Raw genomic sequence first — 13368 nt, 5'->3', positions numbered from 1 at the left:
ATATCACAGTAGTTTAGTGAAGCTAAGACATCCATTGAAATGTGAAGATTTTTCATGTGAAAACTGTACAAATTAGACAATGAAAATAGAGATAATGAAGTAAAAAGCAAACAAACTAAACCAAATAAATTATATACATACCCACCTCTTAAGAGTAATGCATTCTGAAAAATCTTGAACTATTTATAGTAAATTTTTTAGCTTGAAGGTATAATTACTATTCTCCTTAATATTTGCCGCTAGAAAACTCCAGTGTATGCATTCAATTATCTTAAAATAAAACTAATGTCAATAGAATTCAGCACTATTGAATATATACACCGACCTTTCGAGTTTCACGCTTGCTTAGTTCCTTAGGTATAACCCTAACTCTAGGATTGCCAAACTAACAGGACTGAAAACACTGAAAATATACTTATTTGTTCCTACCCAGAATTGTTAACTGAAATTCACGTAAAATAAACAATGACAGGTAGATCTTAATATAATAGGAAAAAAAAAGAAGAAAAAAAAAAAAAGAAAGTCTTAATTGTACAAAAAAGCATTGTGTAATGTGGCAATGGTGGGGAAAGGAGAGATTAGTACAGTTGCAGACATTGAGTATTATTGGTACATATATACTACTAGCTATACATATGTACCAATGATAAGCAGAGTTGCCAGACATTGATTATCATTAGTGCATAAGTACGTACTGTACATATATAGGAGTACCAGTGATAATCAACGTCCAGCAACTGTACTCATGTCTTATGTCATATTCTGCCAATTCCACATTACACAGTGCTTTTTGTACAGTCAACACTCTTCCTGTTATTTTCTTTCATGGTAACTTCTACCTATTATTGTCAATTTTTATATATTTCACTTGACAATGGCTGGAGCCCAGCACCACTCATGAGCAGTGCAACAGACAGATGAGGTAAACATCCTAGCCAGCACCAGCCAAACCCAAGTAAATTATGACAGCACAGAATTTATTTCATAATTTTAATATCAAGAAAGCTAGAGACTTAATAATGGAATGCTGGCATTTTGTAAGTAGTGCCACATTGAAATATGGGTTGAAGTAGATACAAGTAGAAGTGAACTCAGTGCAACACATGAGAGACAAAGTGTAGTGGCAGCAATGGACTCACTGCTTTAGGTAGCCAAAGTGTTTACCCACCAGTGGGTATGACATTGTCAGTGTTACAGATATGAAAGATATCAGTGGAGATCTCATTGGAGTCTTGAGTCAGCGTGCCAACAGCAGGTAAACATGACTGATATTTGTCAAAACATGATAACATGAAACTAATAATAATACACAAAACTCAGGATGGTAAGAATTTAGGACTAAGCGCCAAACTCAAGGATTGCAAAACTTAGGTAGTGCAAAACTCGAGAGGGGGTCTATTTAAAGTCTTACAATCATTGGATAATTATCTGCCATAATTTGTTTCTTTGTGAATGTTCCACATTGTCTACTTAGACCATCACTCAAAAATACTTGATACTTTTTGCTGTTCTACGTTGCATATACCCTTATTCTAAAAACTAAAATTTAATCAATAATTAACAACAAAGAGAGAGAGAGAGAGAGAGAGAGAGAGAGAGAGAGAGAGAGAGAGAGAGAGAGAGAGAGAGAGAGAGAGAGAGAGAGAGAGAGAGAGAGAGAGAGAGAGAGAGAGAGAGAGAGAGAGAGATGGAGCATGAGGCACTGAGAGGAATGAAGGAAGCAGGGATGAACTATTGGGACAGAGCAAGTGGATATGGCTGTCCTCTTGTGGGAGTATAAAAAATACCAAGCTTCAGCACTTAATGACAAATAGAAAAAAATTCATGAAGCAATACTGTTTCACATAACAATCACTGCACTGGTTTACAGCTCATGACGAGTGAAATGGTATTCATGGAAGAGCACTTATAAATGTAGGCTGTTGATGACAATAACCAAGAGGGAAAGCATGGTAATAAACAAAAGGAAAGGAGTAATGAGATGAAAACACTGAATGTTTCCAGCTTCTTCATTTCAAAATCATTGCTTTTGGTTTTTCTCCAGCTTTACTAAAGAGAAATAATTTCTGTCTACTCTGACTTATGTTTGAGGATCACATCATAAAGCATGCTCTCTCTCTCTCTCTCTCTCTCTCTCTCTCTCTCTCTCTCTCTCTCTCTCTCTCTCTCTCCTCTACTAATATTTTTCATCCTCCTTCTGAAGCCAGTTGCAATGACACTAAGCCAAGCAGTGACCCAGGCTGGGATTATACACACCTCATGTCACCAACAAGAGAAAAAGGGTAAGTACAACCAGTACTTCCAACTTTTCAATTTGCTAGTCCTCCAGGATACATGTGGAGTGCAATTTTCTCTTGTGACATTTACTGATTTATTCTTTTTGTGTGCATGTATTTTTATAGTTTACCTAGTTGTAATCTAGAAACTCTGAGCTACACACGTATGGTTCCATCTCCACATATATACTTCAAGTTATACATACTCTTGCTGATACTACATTTCACTTAGCTCTCCCCCTTCTTCTTTTTTTTTTTAAGTAGAAGGGGCAACAGCCAAGGATAAAAGTTGCACTTAAAATACAAAGGCCCACAGAGGTGACAATACCTGAACAGAGTAATCTTTTAGGGAACCTGGATTCAAGTGGGCCTTTTTTAATGTTTTAGTTGCCCTTGGCTAGTTTCCCCCTTGCATAAAGAAAAAAAAATGAGGAGGGGAGGCATCCAGTTACCAGAATCAGAAGAGCAGTTCACATGAAAACTATATTTCTTGATTTTACTTAAGCATTTTTCTTTTCCCTGTTTTTTGGTGTTTCCTAGTGTTTACCAGATATTTCCTACTTCTCTTGGCAAAAGTTTCTCATTACACAGTTCCTCTACTCCATTCTGTAATTCATAGATTAGATTCAGTTTTTCTTCTTTGTTCTAATGTTGGCAGCTTGATTTCCTATAACACGTCTTTATATCTTAATTTTTCTAATTCTAGAACCATCTTTGTTGCCATCCTTCCTGTTTTTTCTTACATTATTTTCTTGTGATTGTATTATTTCTATTTGCATAGTTATGATATATGAGATATACTGTACTGTCTCCATAACTGTTTTTACCAAACTTTTCTTTAAAGTCATGAATATTTCTAGCACATATTACCTCTCCCTCCACTCCATTCCATGCCTCAATGCTTCTATGAGAGAAATTAAGCTTCTTTATATCCCTTCTGCAAGTTGTTTTTAGTCTTCTTCTGTGTTCTCTGCTGTTTCATTCATTACAAGTAGATCTTCCTTACCTAGTATTTCCATTCTACTCAATAATCTGTAAAGTGCAATCATGTCTCCTTTCCAAAGTTAGGAGATGCATCCTAGCTAGTCACACCTTGTATGGCATATCTTGCATTCCTGGTATGGTCTTGGTTGCTGCTCTCTCTACACGTTTCAACTTTCTTATGTGATTTTTTTCATGTGACCAAATCACTGGTGCATATTCTTATAATGAGTATATCATTGTGGTAATCATCTTCCTCATCATTTCTTCATCTAGCTAAGCAAAGGCAACTCTTATATTCTTTAGTAATTTGAGAGTTTCAACTGTTATCTTATTAATATATTTTCAAGTGAAATAATTCCTCCAAAAATATCACTCCCAAATCTTTTTCCTGTTGCCTTATTTATGGTTTTCTTCCCCATCTTGTAATAACAGCTACACCTTTTACTACCTTTTCCAAATTAATCTTTCCCAGTGTTAAATTCCATTTGCAATCTGTTGCTCAACTCACACATACCATTTAAATCTCTTTGCAGTTCCACACAATCTTCAATTTCCTTCTCTCTTCTCATAAGTTTTGCCTCATTAGCAAAAACACTTACATGGTTGGATACATTCTTTATTACTTAATATCAGGCATCATACTAATGGTTGACTGCTTATTATTGTTTACATCTCTCTGTTTTTTTAAAAAATCCCTCATTTTTTTCAGCAGTTTTCTATTAACACCCATCTTTTCCACCATTTTCAATGCTCACTTCAAAGTCTTGATTAAAACACTTGTAGATAAGACCAAGCAGCCTCTGTGAACCTAATCTGCTCACAAATATCTATTAAACTACTAATGTATATCATGAAGATTCCAATCTTAATCTATGCAAACCTAAACATTTTTTTGCACCCTCTGCTCTGCACATTTCCATGGCCAACCGCATCACTGGTGGGAACTGGGGATGTAATAGGAAGGTGTAAACTGAATTACAGGAGATAAATCATACAATGTCATGCTGACCTATGGCAAGATTGATGAAGTAAACATTAAACTTTGATCTTTAGCAACAGACCTGCCTCATATGGTTGCATTCAATCACTTTGGTTCTGCTGATTAGAATAATAACTCAGCCTCTCTATCATGACAAGGCTATATTACTCAGAGAATAATGCACTATACGGTATTTTCACAAGACAGTAAAGAACTGAGGCCAGACTATGAATTTGTAAAATCTGGTTACTTAGGGTTGCTAATTCTACCGTGACTAAAACAAGAAGGTAATTTTCTATCTGATAACAATGATTCATTTAAGAGACATCATGAGTTGAAGGTTACACTTGAAGGTCTTTAACCTCATCACTACTAAGTGCAACAGACTAGACGTGTGACATTGCTTCCATAGTAACAGATCCACAACTTCCATGGGTGAGTCACTGGACATGTCACTGGCTAGGCGGTGACTTCCATGGTCAGTCATAGGGGTGTAAGGGTTGGTGTCATCTATTACTAGTGTGCAGTTAACATTAACAATTCTATTCATGATCTATGCTTGATCTATGTGGAGGTACTCATCTCTGGAGTCCTAGAGCCTATTTTGTGGTTTTCTAAACTTTATGTGTAATTCATAAATCAGAAAAGCTTACTCTCTCACTCTCCACGAAGACAGAAAAACTGCAAGAATAAAAACATCATATATTCATATTTCATATTCATTAGTATATATATTAACCCAGTTATTCCAAAATTTTCCTGGAAATGTTATCTTTGCAAAGAATAAAAATTTTCTCTTACACAAACAAACATAGTAATAAAAAGAGCCACTATTTATTATCTGTCAATAAAGTGCACTATTCAAAAATTACTTGTAAAAACACATAATACTTCATGTGGTCAAAAAACTGCTCCATTATTTGATGGTCAGTATCTACAGTGGCTGCTAAAATATTACCCACCCTCAGGAGACCACTTTCATCCTTAGTGCTCAGAGAGCTGGTGATTTCAATGCACATGTTGCTAACCCCTTAAGTACTAACCTTTTAAGTGCCTTCAGAGCACCACAACTCTATTTCTGGCCATCACCAAGAGCCACTGAAACTTTAACACTGAAGATAAGTCATGTATTGGCTCAGCTGTGATACATGTGGTGTGTGACATTGATGGCCTAAGTGTTGTGTATTACAGGGATTCCTTGTTCCAGCTGAGCCAAACCCCTTATCTTTGTTAGTAAGATTCTAGCATTCAAAGGTGATGGATACACAGTGAGTGGTGGAATTTTAAAGGCAGCTAAAATAGCAAACACTAAGGAATCCTTAAGTAAAAGAGCAACAAATACACTTACATTGTCAGCTCTGCAAGCACTGAGGATCTAAGAGCTTTCCCACAATATAAGGAGCATTTAGTTGTTGTCTTACATACGTTAACTATTTCTCACTAACAATTTGGGTGAATACATTCTCATGTGTGTGTGTGTGTGTGTGTGTGTGTGTGTGTGTGTGTGTGTGTGTGTGTGTGTGTGTGTGTGTGTGTGTGTGTGTGTGTGTGTGTGTGTGTGTGTGTGTGTGTGTGTGTGTGTTATTTTATTTTGTTTTTCTCTTTAATTAAATATTTCTGCTTTCTATTGTTATTTTTGCCACTTTTTTTTTTAAATCAGTAGATTTATTTCTGATTGCAGCTCATATTAAACTTGTGTTCTTTTGTATAGCAGGAACTGCAAGACTATAAATCAAAAGAATGAAATACTGAGAAATTACACAACTGTTCAATTGTCTTAGAGGATTGAATGATGCAGGAAACAGGTGTGTGTGTACTCTTTTGTGATCTTCCTTTTCCTTGGTAGATTAAATGTTAATGTGAAGTGCTACAGACTTATGTCTAAGTGCCATGATTTCAAGCATTAGAAATTATATTTAGTGTTACATATTACTTCAAATACTATATACTGTAATCCCTCACCACTACCACAGACCCTAAGACTGCATAAAGCTCATAGCATTAACATATACATACAATGAAAAATTAATTGTGATAGAGTACTAGAAGACCATAACCCAAAAGAGTATAAATGCCATCCTATTATGAAATCTATAAAGACAAGACTCAAAAGAAAAATAATGAGAAAAATTAAAACAACATGAGATCAGATGTAATACATAAGTAGTTTCTTCCAAACCTTTACATATGTAGTGTATACAGACATATGAAATGTAAAATGACTCTCATGCACATACAGGCCATCAAAAATAATTAATAAGTCTTGATTTTCCACACTGCACAGGGCTATTTAACCATGTGTTGAAAATCTGTAAGTTTCAAGAAGTAAATTGAAAAAAAGTCATGAAATTTCTTGAAGTGCAATCATCTGCTTTATTTTACTACTCTTACCGTCTTCTCCGCAAAGCATTGTGTTGACCTGGCAGCCCAAAAAAGCCCCGAGGGATGACCATTTGGGGATTTCCTTTAGCTGGACGAGACTTGCCTAAGGCTGAGAGTGAGGACAAGTGTGCAGCATAACCATCAGTTAGCACCTGCCATGAAGAAATGTCAAATTACACTCAAGGCAGGCAAAAAGAAAATATATATGTACATATTACATTGTATTACAAGTCTGTAGGATAATCCTCTGTGCAATCCTTCAGCATGATTGCCTCTGGACACCACCACTACAGAAACACAGATGAAAACAATCACATTCCTAACATATCACCTTCAGCAGCAAGGCATTTAACTGTTGACTTCATGGACATTCCTTATTCATTAGAAATTCATAATCTGCACAAAAACAAAATACAATACCTGTGCATTGGCTTGCTGCTTTTTGCTGGCTTTTCCAACAATGAAAATTTGCTCTGGTTTGAGGCCAATGCTAGAATAGACTGCAATGTCCTTGGCACTGCCATATGCTGCTCCAATTTGAAGTGCATGATCCTGATGGGATATAAAATCAAATAGTATTTCAGAAATCATGAATTAAAAAATATCTTATGCCTACATCAGAAACCAAACAGCAATATCATACTCTGTCTACATGTAAAAATTAAGTCACTGAAAATGTTGGTCACTCATTTTTTCAGTTAAGGTTTCTCTCACCTGGATAAGACCCCTCAAGTAGTCAGCCTTGTGGCCTAAAGGGTCTCTGGAGAGTCCATCAGCAAAGGACACAAGGCCATGGGGGAAGTTATGCTGAGCAAGCCAAGACACCACCTTCTGCTGCTGCATATCCGGCCGTCCCGTCACATATATTATTAAGTAGCCTAACTCTTGCCAGTGCCTGATGTAACAGTAAGGAGAGGTCAGTGCTTCTCACTCCAAGAATGCATGTGATACGTCTTTTATACAACATTCACAGTTATGAAGTTATCTGACTGCCATCTCCCTCATCAAACATGACTAAGCTCAAAAGTAAATTGAATGTATACAAGGTGAGATGTAAGCATGGCAAATATGGCAGGTTGGAATTACATATTAAACACGATCAATATGGCAAACAAAAATGTAAGAATTCAATAGCCATAGAAAGAATAAACGGCTCAGAATTATAATTTGGGTAAGATTTCATTCATACTGGATTGTCACTTACAGCAGAAATGGCAAGCTTTGTCTTACCTCACAACATCAACAGCTCCTGCTCTGACTTTGGGGTCTCGGCCGGTGACTGAGACAGATGCAGTAAATGACCCATCAATGCTGAAGACAACACACTCCGTCTTTGGAGGTACAATGGTCAGGTACAGTGTTGAACTTGTGTGGTCACCCCTGCAGAAAAATATCACTGTCAAAAGTACAATGATTCTGTATCACACTGAGATGACTCAGAGATCAGAGAAGAGCATGAGAATTTTGATAATCTAATAGAGGTTGCCCATACAGTGAAACCTCAGTTCTTGAACTTAATTCCTTCCTGAATGCCATTCGAAATCAGAAATGTTTGAAAACTGAAGCTATTTTCTCCATGGAAATCAATGTAAAATGGATTAATCCATTCCCAATCATATTAGTGTCAAACTCTTAAAAAATTCTCACATTCTCACATACATTGTTTCACACATACTGATATACATCTTAATTTTCATATCTAGTTCCAATTCTATAAATATCTTGTCATGCCCACAAAACCTCTTAATATCTGCCATTTCTATTCCACTGCAGGTTGCATGACTTACCGCACCACCATCTTGACGGGGTACATGCCGCAGCTGAGAGCCTTGTCTGGTGGTACGGTGAAGGCGATGCGACCATTCTTGTCTGTGACTTCTGTAGAGATCTGTTGCCATTCTCCACCAGGTGGATCTCGCATGATGTGAATGTCCACCTTTTCACCTGAGAAGAAAGAAGTTATATGGACCTAATTAGGACAAACTTGTTTGCCTTAATTTTGAAAACAAAAAAAATTAGCAACCTTGTTTTAAAATCATAAATAAGTCCACTCAGTATGCAGAATAGTCAGTGTTGTTCAAATTTTCAAACACTCCACGTGTTTGATATAGGTATGTTGTCAATCCCTTTCCTCATGTTATCACCACTATCCAATGACATCATAACATTTAATTCGGATCCATTATAACACTGAAAATAAATAAATTAATTAATGAAAATATATAAATTTTTTTTTTTTTTTAACTGATGATATTGCTAATATGGGAATATGAGTAACTGAATTTCAAGGAAAACATCAAAGTACTATTATGATAATTACAAAAAAATACATATCAACTAAGAATAGATACCTTGTACAGCTAATGGTTTTGTGTTACAGTTGAACACAGTCATATTTCAGAGGTATCAGTTACCATTACCATAATCATTATCATCATGAACATCCTCTTACAAGTCCACTAGTCTGTCTTCAAGAATGCACACCTCAAATGAAGCACCAAGATTTGTCTCAAGAAGATAATCTCTTGACACCAATAATGCACATGTTCAGAAAGAACACATCAACACTATATGAAGTACATGGCTACATACATATTTCCTACAAATTAGAATAAGAAAACATAGATAAATACATGACACACAAGCATCAAGGCACATACCAGACAAAGCAACCATGTCCAGGGGGCCGTACATGAAGCGGGCCTGTATAGACTGTGGTGCTCCCTCCCTCACTATGACGTCATTCCCTCGGTGGTTTGCAGCAACATTCTAATATAAAAGATTCAAGTAAAAGGATTAAAAAAACACATATTCAACTAGCAATCTAAATACAGCTACTGGACAATAAAAGTTAACTAATCTCTATATGGGAAATGATGATACAAGTTAAGTGTCCAGTTTTTGCCTTAATTCCTGGCTACTTCCTATCATAGTCGGTTTAAGCAAATTCCTCAATGTTTCATACCACAAGATATTACATTCACTTCATACATAGAACTTCATGAAATGCTTCTGCTATGTCCTGACCTTAATTTTGACTGAAGTTCTCTTCTTCATCCACTTTTCCCGAGGCTGTGTTGGAGAGAACACTGGAAGGTCTTTATCATCTCCCTGGTAAGCAGCATGTTCAGTCCGCACCAACTGTCAATGTGTTGAGTTGTTATTAAAGGATTATTGCACAGACATCCACTCATATGTTAGTAAATACAGATCTTAATTCATGATACATTCTGCAATGTGAAGTACTATATTTTTCTAAACTAAAATTTTGACAAGTCTGGATTATTTCTAATTAACAATTCCCACATTTCTGTGTCGTTGGGTGCAAACACTATTGGTAACTGTGTTTTCAAGATGCATTATTTTTAGCAACAGCTGCTTAAAAATCTAATTCCAATACAGGTATGTGTTTCACTGTTCGATCTGCTGCAATGTCTGGCTGTCTCTGACGAGACAGCCAGACATTACCCTACGGAATGAGCTCAGAGCTCATTATTTCCGATCTTCGGATAGGCCTGAGACCAGGCACACACCACACACCGGGACAACAAGGTCACAACTCCTCGATATATATCCCGTACCTACTCACTGCTAGGTGAACAGGGGCTACACATAAAAGGAGACACACCCAAATATCTCCACCCGGCCGAGGAATCGAACCCCGGTCCTCTGGCTTGTGAAGCCAGCGCTCTAACCACTGAGCTACCGGGCGTGTGTGTGTGTGTGTGTGTGTGTGTGTGTGTGTGTGTGTGTGTGTGTGTGTGTGTGTGTGTGTGTGTGTGTAATTCACTGTTTGATCTGCTGCAGTCTCTGACAAGACAGCCAGACGTTACCCTACGGAATGAGCTCAGAGCTCATTATTTCCGATCTTGGGATAGGCCTGAGACCAGGCCTGTGTGTGTGTGTGTGTGTGTGTGTGTGTGTGTGTGTGTGTGTGTGTGTGTGTGTGTGTGTAATTCACCTCAGTCGCCTCCTGGTCACCCAGCCAGTCTTCCCTATTACGGAGCGAGCTCAGAGCTCATAGACCGATCTTCGGGTAGGACTGAGACCACATCAACACACAACACACACCAGGAAAGCGAGGCCACAACCCCTCGAGTTACATCCCATACCTATTTACTGCTAGGTGAACAGGGGCCGCACATTAAGAGGCTTGCCCATTTGCCTCGCCGCTTACCGGGACTCAAACCCGGCCCTCTCGATTGTGAATCGAGTGTGCTAACCACAACACTACGTGGTGTGTGTGTGTGTGTGTGTGTGTGTGTGTGTGTGTGTGTGTGTGTGTGTGTGTGTGTGTGTGGATGTGTAATGATGTGTGGGAGTATTTTTCTTGAGACACCAATACACTGTGGTAAGGATGTCTTATCTCTGTAATAATCAAATAAATAACATAAAGACTCTTCTGCAGTCAATATAATGTAGCAGGTAAAATAAACAATAAGTGAAACAAAACTAATCTATATTAATTTTCCAAATAAGAAAGAGACAGAAATAGTCCTTGTATTGCCAACTTTATTTCCTTTCTTTCTTGTTGGATGTCATCTTGTGCATGACTGAGAAGTTAATTCTGAGACTATCAAGGCAACACTCACTTGTCTAAGAATAAAAGCTATAACGTCAGAGGACTCCCAGTAGGAGGCATGGAAGAGGTGTGGCAGGGAGTTGGTGGGGAAGTTAGCCAATCCCTCGGGACAGTACAGGGCGTAGTCCAGCCGCTTGGTTCCCCACCACCGCTGACTCACTGCAAACCATCAAATTATGTACCATTACCATATTTCACCCTAGTACCAAAAGAGGATGTTGGCGAAGGAAAAATAAATATAAATAATAGTAGTAGTAATATCAATAATAATAACAATAATAATAATAATAATAATAATAGTAATAATAATAATAATAATAATAATAATAATAATAATGAAAATAATAATCGTTATAAGAACAATAATAGTAGTAGTAATAATAATAATAATATAAAATAATAATAATAATAATAATAATAATAATAATAATAATAATAATAATAATAATAATAATAATAATAATAATAATAATAACACTACTACTACTACTACTACTACTAATAATAATAATAATAATAATAACAATAATGATAATAATAATGAATAAATATACAAATAAATAAATAAATAAATAATGTCTCAAATATCTCAGTCCACTCTAACATTTCAAGTCTGGCCTATAACATATGTAGATAATGAGTTAAAATAAAAAAAAATAATAAAAATAGAAATAGAAAAATACATGAAATGGTAATTGCAACCTTTAATCATCAATGGATTAGTTGCAAAAGAGAACTGTATATGTCACTCACTTACTACATACCTGAGAATGAAAATGTAAATAATATAGATCATAAACATAAGAGGCAGTAGTATACATACAGGCATTGATGGTAGCCAATGGAACTGTGTCTCCCATGCCAGACACAGTGGAGAGGATGGAGGCATCAGACATGCGCCGAGTGTGCTCGGTCAAAGATGGGGAGCCTGTGGTTCCACTCAGGTCCATGAAGACACTGCCATTGCTCTGGATGCACTCCACTGAACCAACAAAAATCACATTACTAAACACATCTAGACAAAAATGCATGCTTATAGAGATTTAAGAAAAAAAAAAAAAATGAATGAGATGCAGAAAGCATAACAGAAGCTAGTAATACTATATGTTTCATCGAATATCACAGCAGCACAGACATACATTGATAATTCGTAATCTTTTCAAATTCCTGCATGGTCTGGATGACTATTAGACTAGTCACCATTCATATAGTGATGACCATCTAGAATGGAACAACATTATGTCATACTTTATTGTTGCAGTTCTGTCGGAAAGTACATTTTGATCCATAATTTTTCTAACCACAAGTACTTGCACAAAAAAATACAAAACCAACATAGATAATGAAAACTGTAAAATAAAAATTAGTAAATCTTGATCCCTTCAAAGTGTTCTATCTCTCCAGGAATAAAATCACTCTGAGATGATATCCTTTTCTGAAATCTTATATCCCACTAACTATTTGATTCTATATATATGAATATATATGTATGCATGTATACTTGCTGATATATTGTAATGTGATTAGGAGATGTTTAACTCTCCTAAAGTACTACTCATACAAGATTACTTTGTGGAATCTTACATGAGTCTATCAAGAAAAAAAGTTTCATTCCAATAGTAATTCACAAGATGAAGTAACCTTTGACAGTATGATGTCATCAACATCTATTAATCCTGAAGTGATTTTCAAACAGTCTATTGAATCCATTTAAAAAAACAACACTGCAAAGAAAACATTTAATACTACTGTATGGAGTCTGGCTCTCCAGGATGTTTACTTTGTTGGAAAATATATTTTTTAATGGTAGTGATAAGAGGCACTTGCTTACAGAGCCACTGCTTTACATTGAATAAACAATGATGGAGTTGTGACAAGCTAGTTTCACATATTTTTTAAAATTTTTGCCATATCTATTATCAGTCAGTGTTGATTAATAATTTCATTCATGAACACAAAGAAAATATTTCCTTAAAAATTTGTCAAATATTTTCAAAGATATTTCTGTTACTTTAGTACTTTTGTATTATCTACAATTATAACATCAAACTGAAAATATCAAAGGACTTATCATAAAATTGAATATTGCATCATATCAATGCACTATATTTTACAGTAAATATCTAAATACAGCTGAATCTTGGTTGCTGAATGCCTCTCATCTT

The 13368-nt window shown here is 36.1% G+C and overlaps 1 protein-coding gene across 10 annotated transcripts in view; it reads right to left on the bottom strand.

Annotated features, from left to right (window-relative positions):
- LOC123513812 (protein retinal degeneration B-like) overlaps positions 1 to 13368 on the bottom strand; it is a 134114-nt gene that overhangs the window by 3632 nt on the left and 117114 nt on the right. For all 10 annotated transcript variants that reach the window (XM_045271173.1, XM_045271169.1, XM_045271176.1 and 7 more), the window contains 9 exons: positions 12027 to 12185; positions 11214 to 11362; positions 9649 to 9762; positions 9282 to 9390; positions 8409 to 8565; positions 7852 to 8001; positions 7336 to 7516; positions 7042 to 7173; positions 6631 to 6773 (listed from right to left, as the gene is read on the bottom strand). In XM_045271173.1, coding sequence (XP_045127108.1) covers positions 6631 to 6773; positions 7042 to 7173; positions 7336 to 7516; positions 7852 to 8001; positions 8409 to 8565; positions 9282 to 9390; positions 9649 to 9762; positions 11214 to 11362; positions 12027 to 12185 — 1294 coding nt within the window. The remainder of the gene's footprint in view (positions 1 to 6630; positions 6774 to 7041; positions 7174 to 7335; positions 7517 to 7851; positions 8002 to 8408; positions 8566 to 9281; positions 9391 to 9648; positions 9763 to 11213; positions 11363 to 12026; positions 12186 to 13368) is intronic.

Source organism: Portunus trituberculatus, chromosome 37, assembly GCF_017591435.1.
Source record: "Portunus trituberculatus isolate SZX2019 chromosome 37, ASM1759143v1, whole genome shotgun sequence".
NCBI lineage: Eukaryota > Metazoa > Arthropoda > Malacostraca > Decapoda > Portunidae > Portunus > Portunus trituberculatus.
Note: the sequence above shows the minus strand (reverse complement) of the source record. Positions and strands in the feature narration are given on the sequence as shown.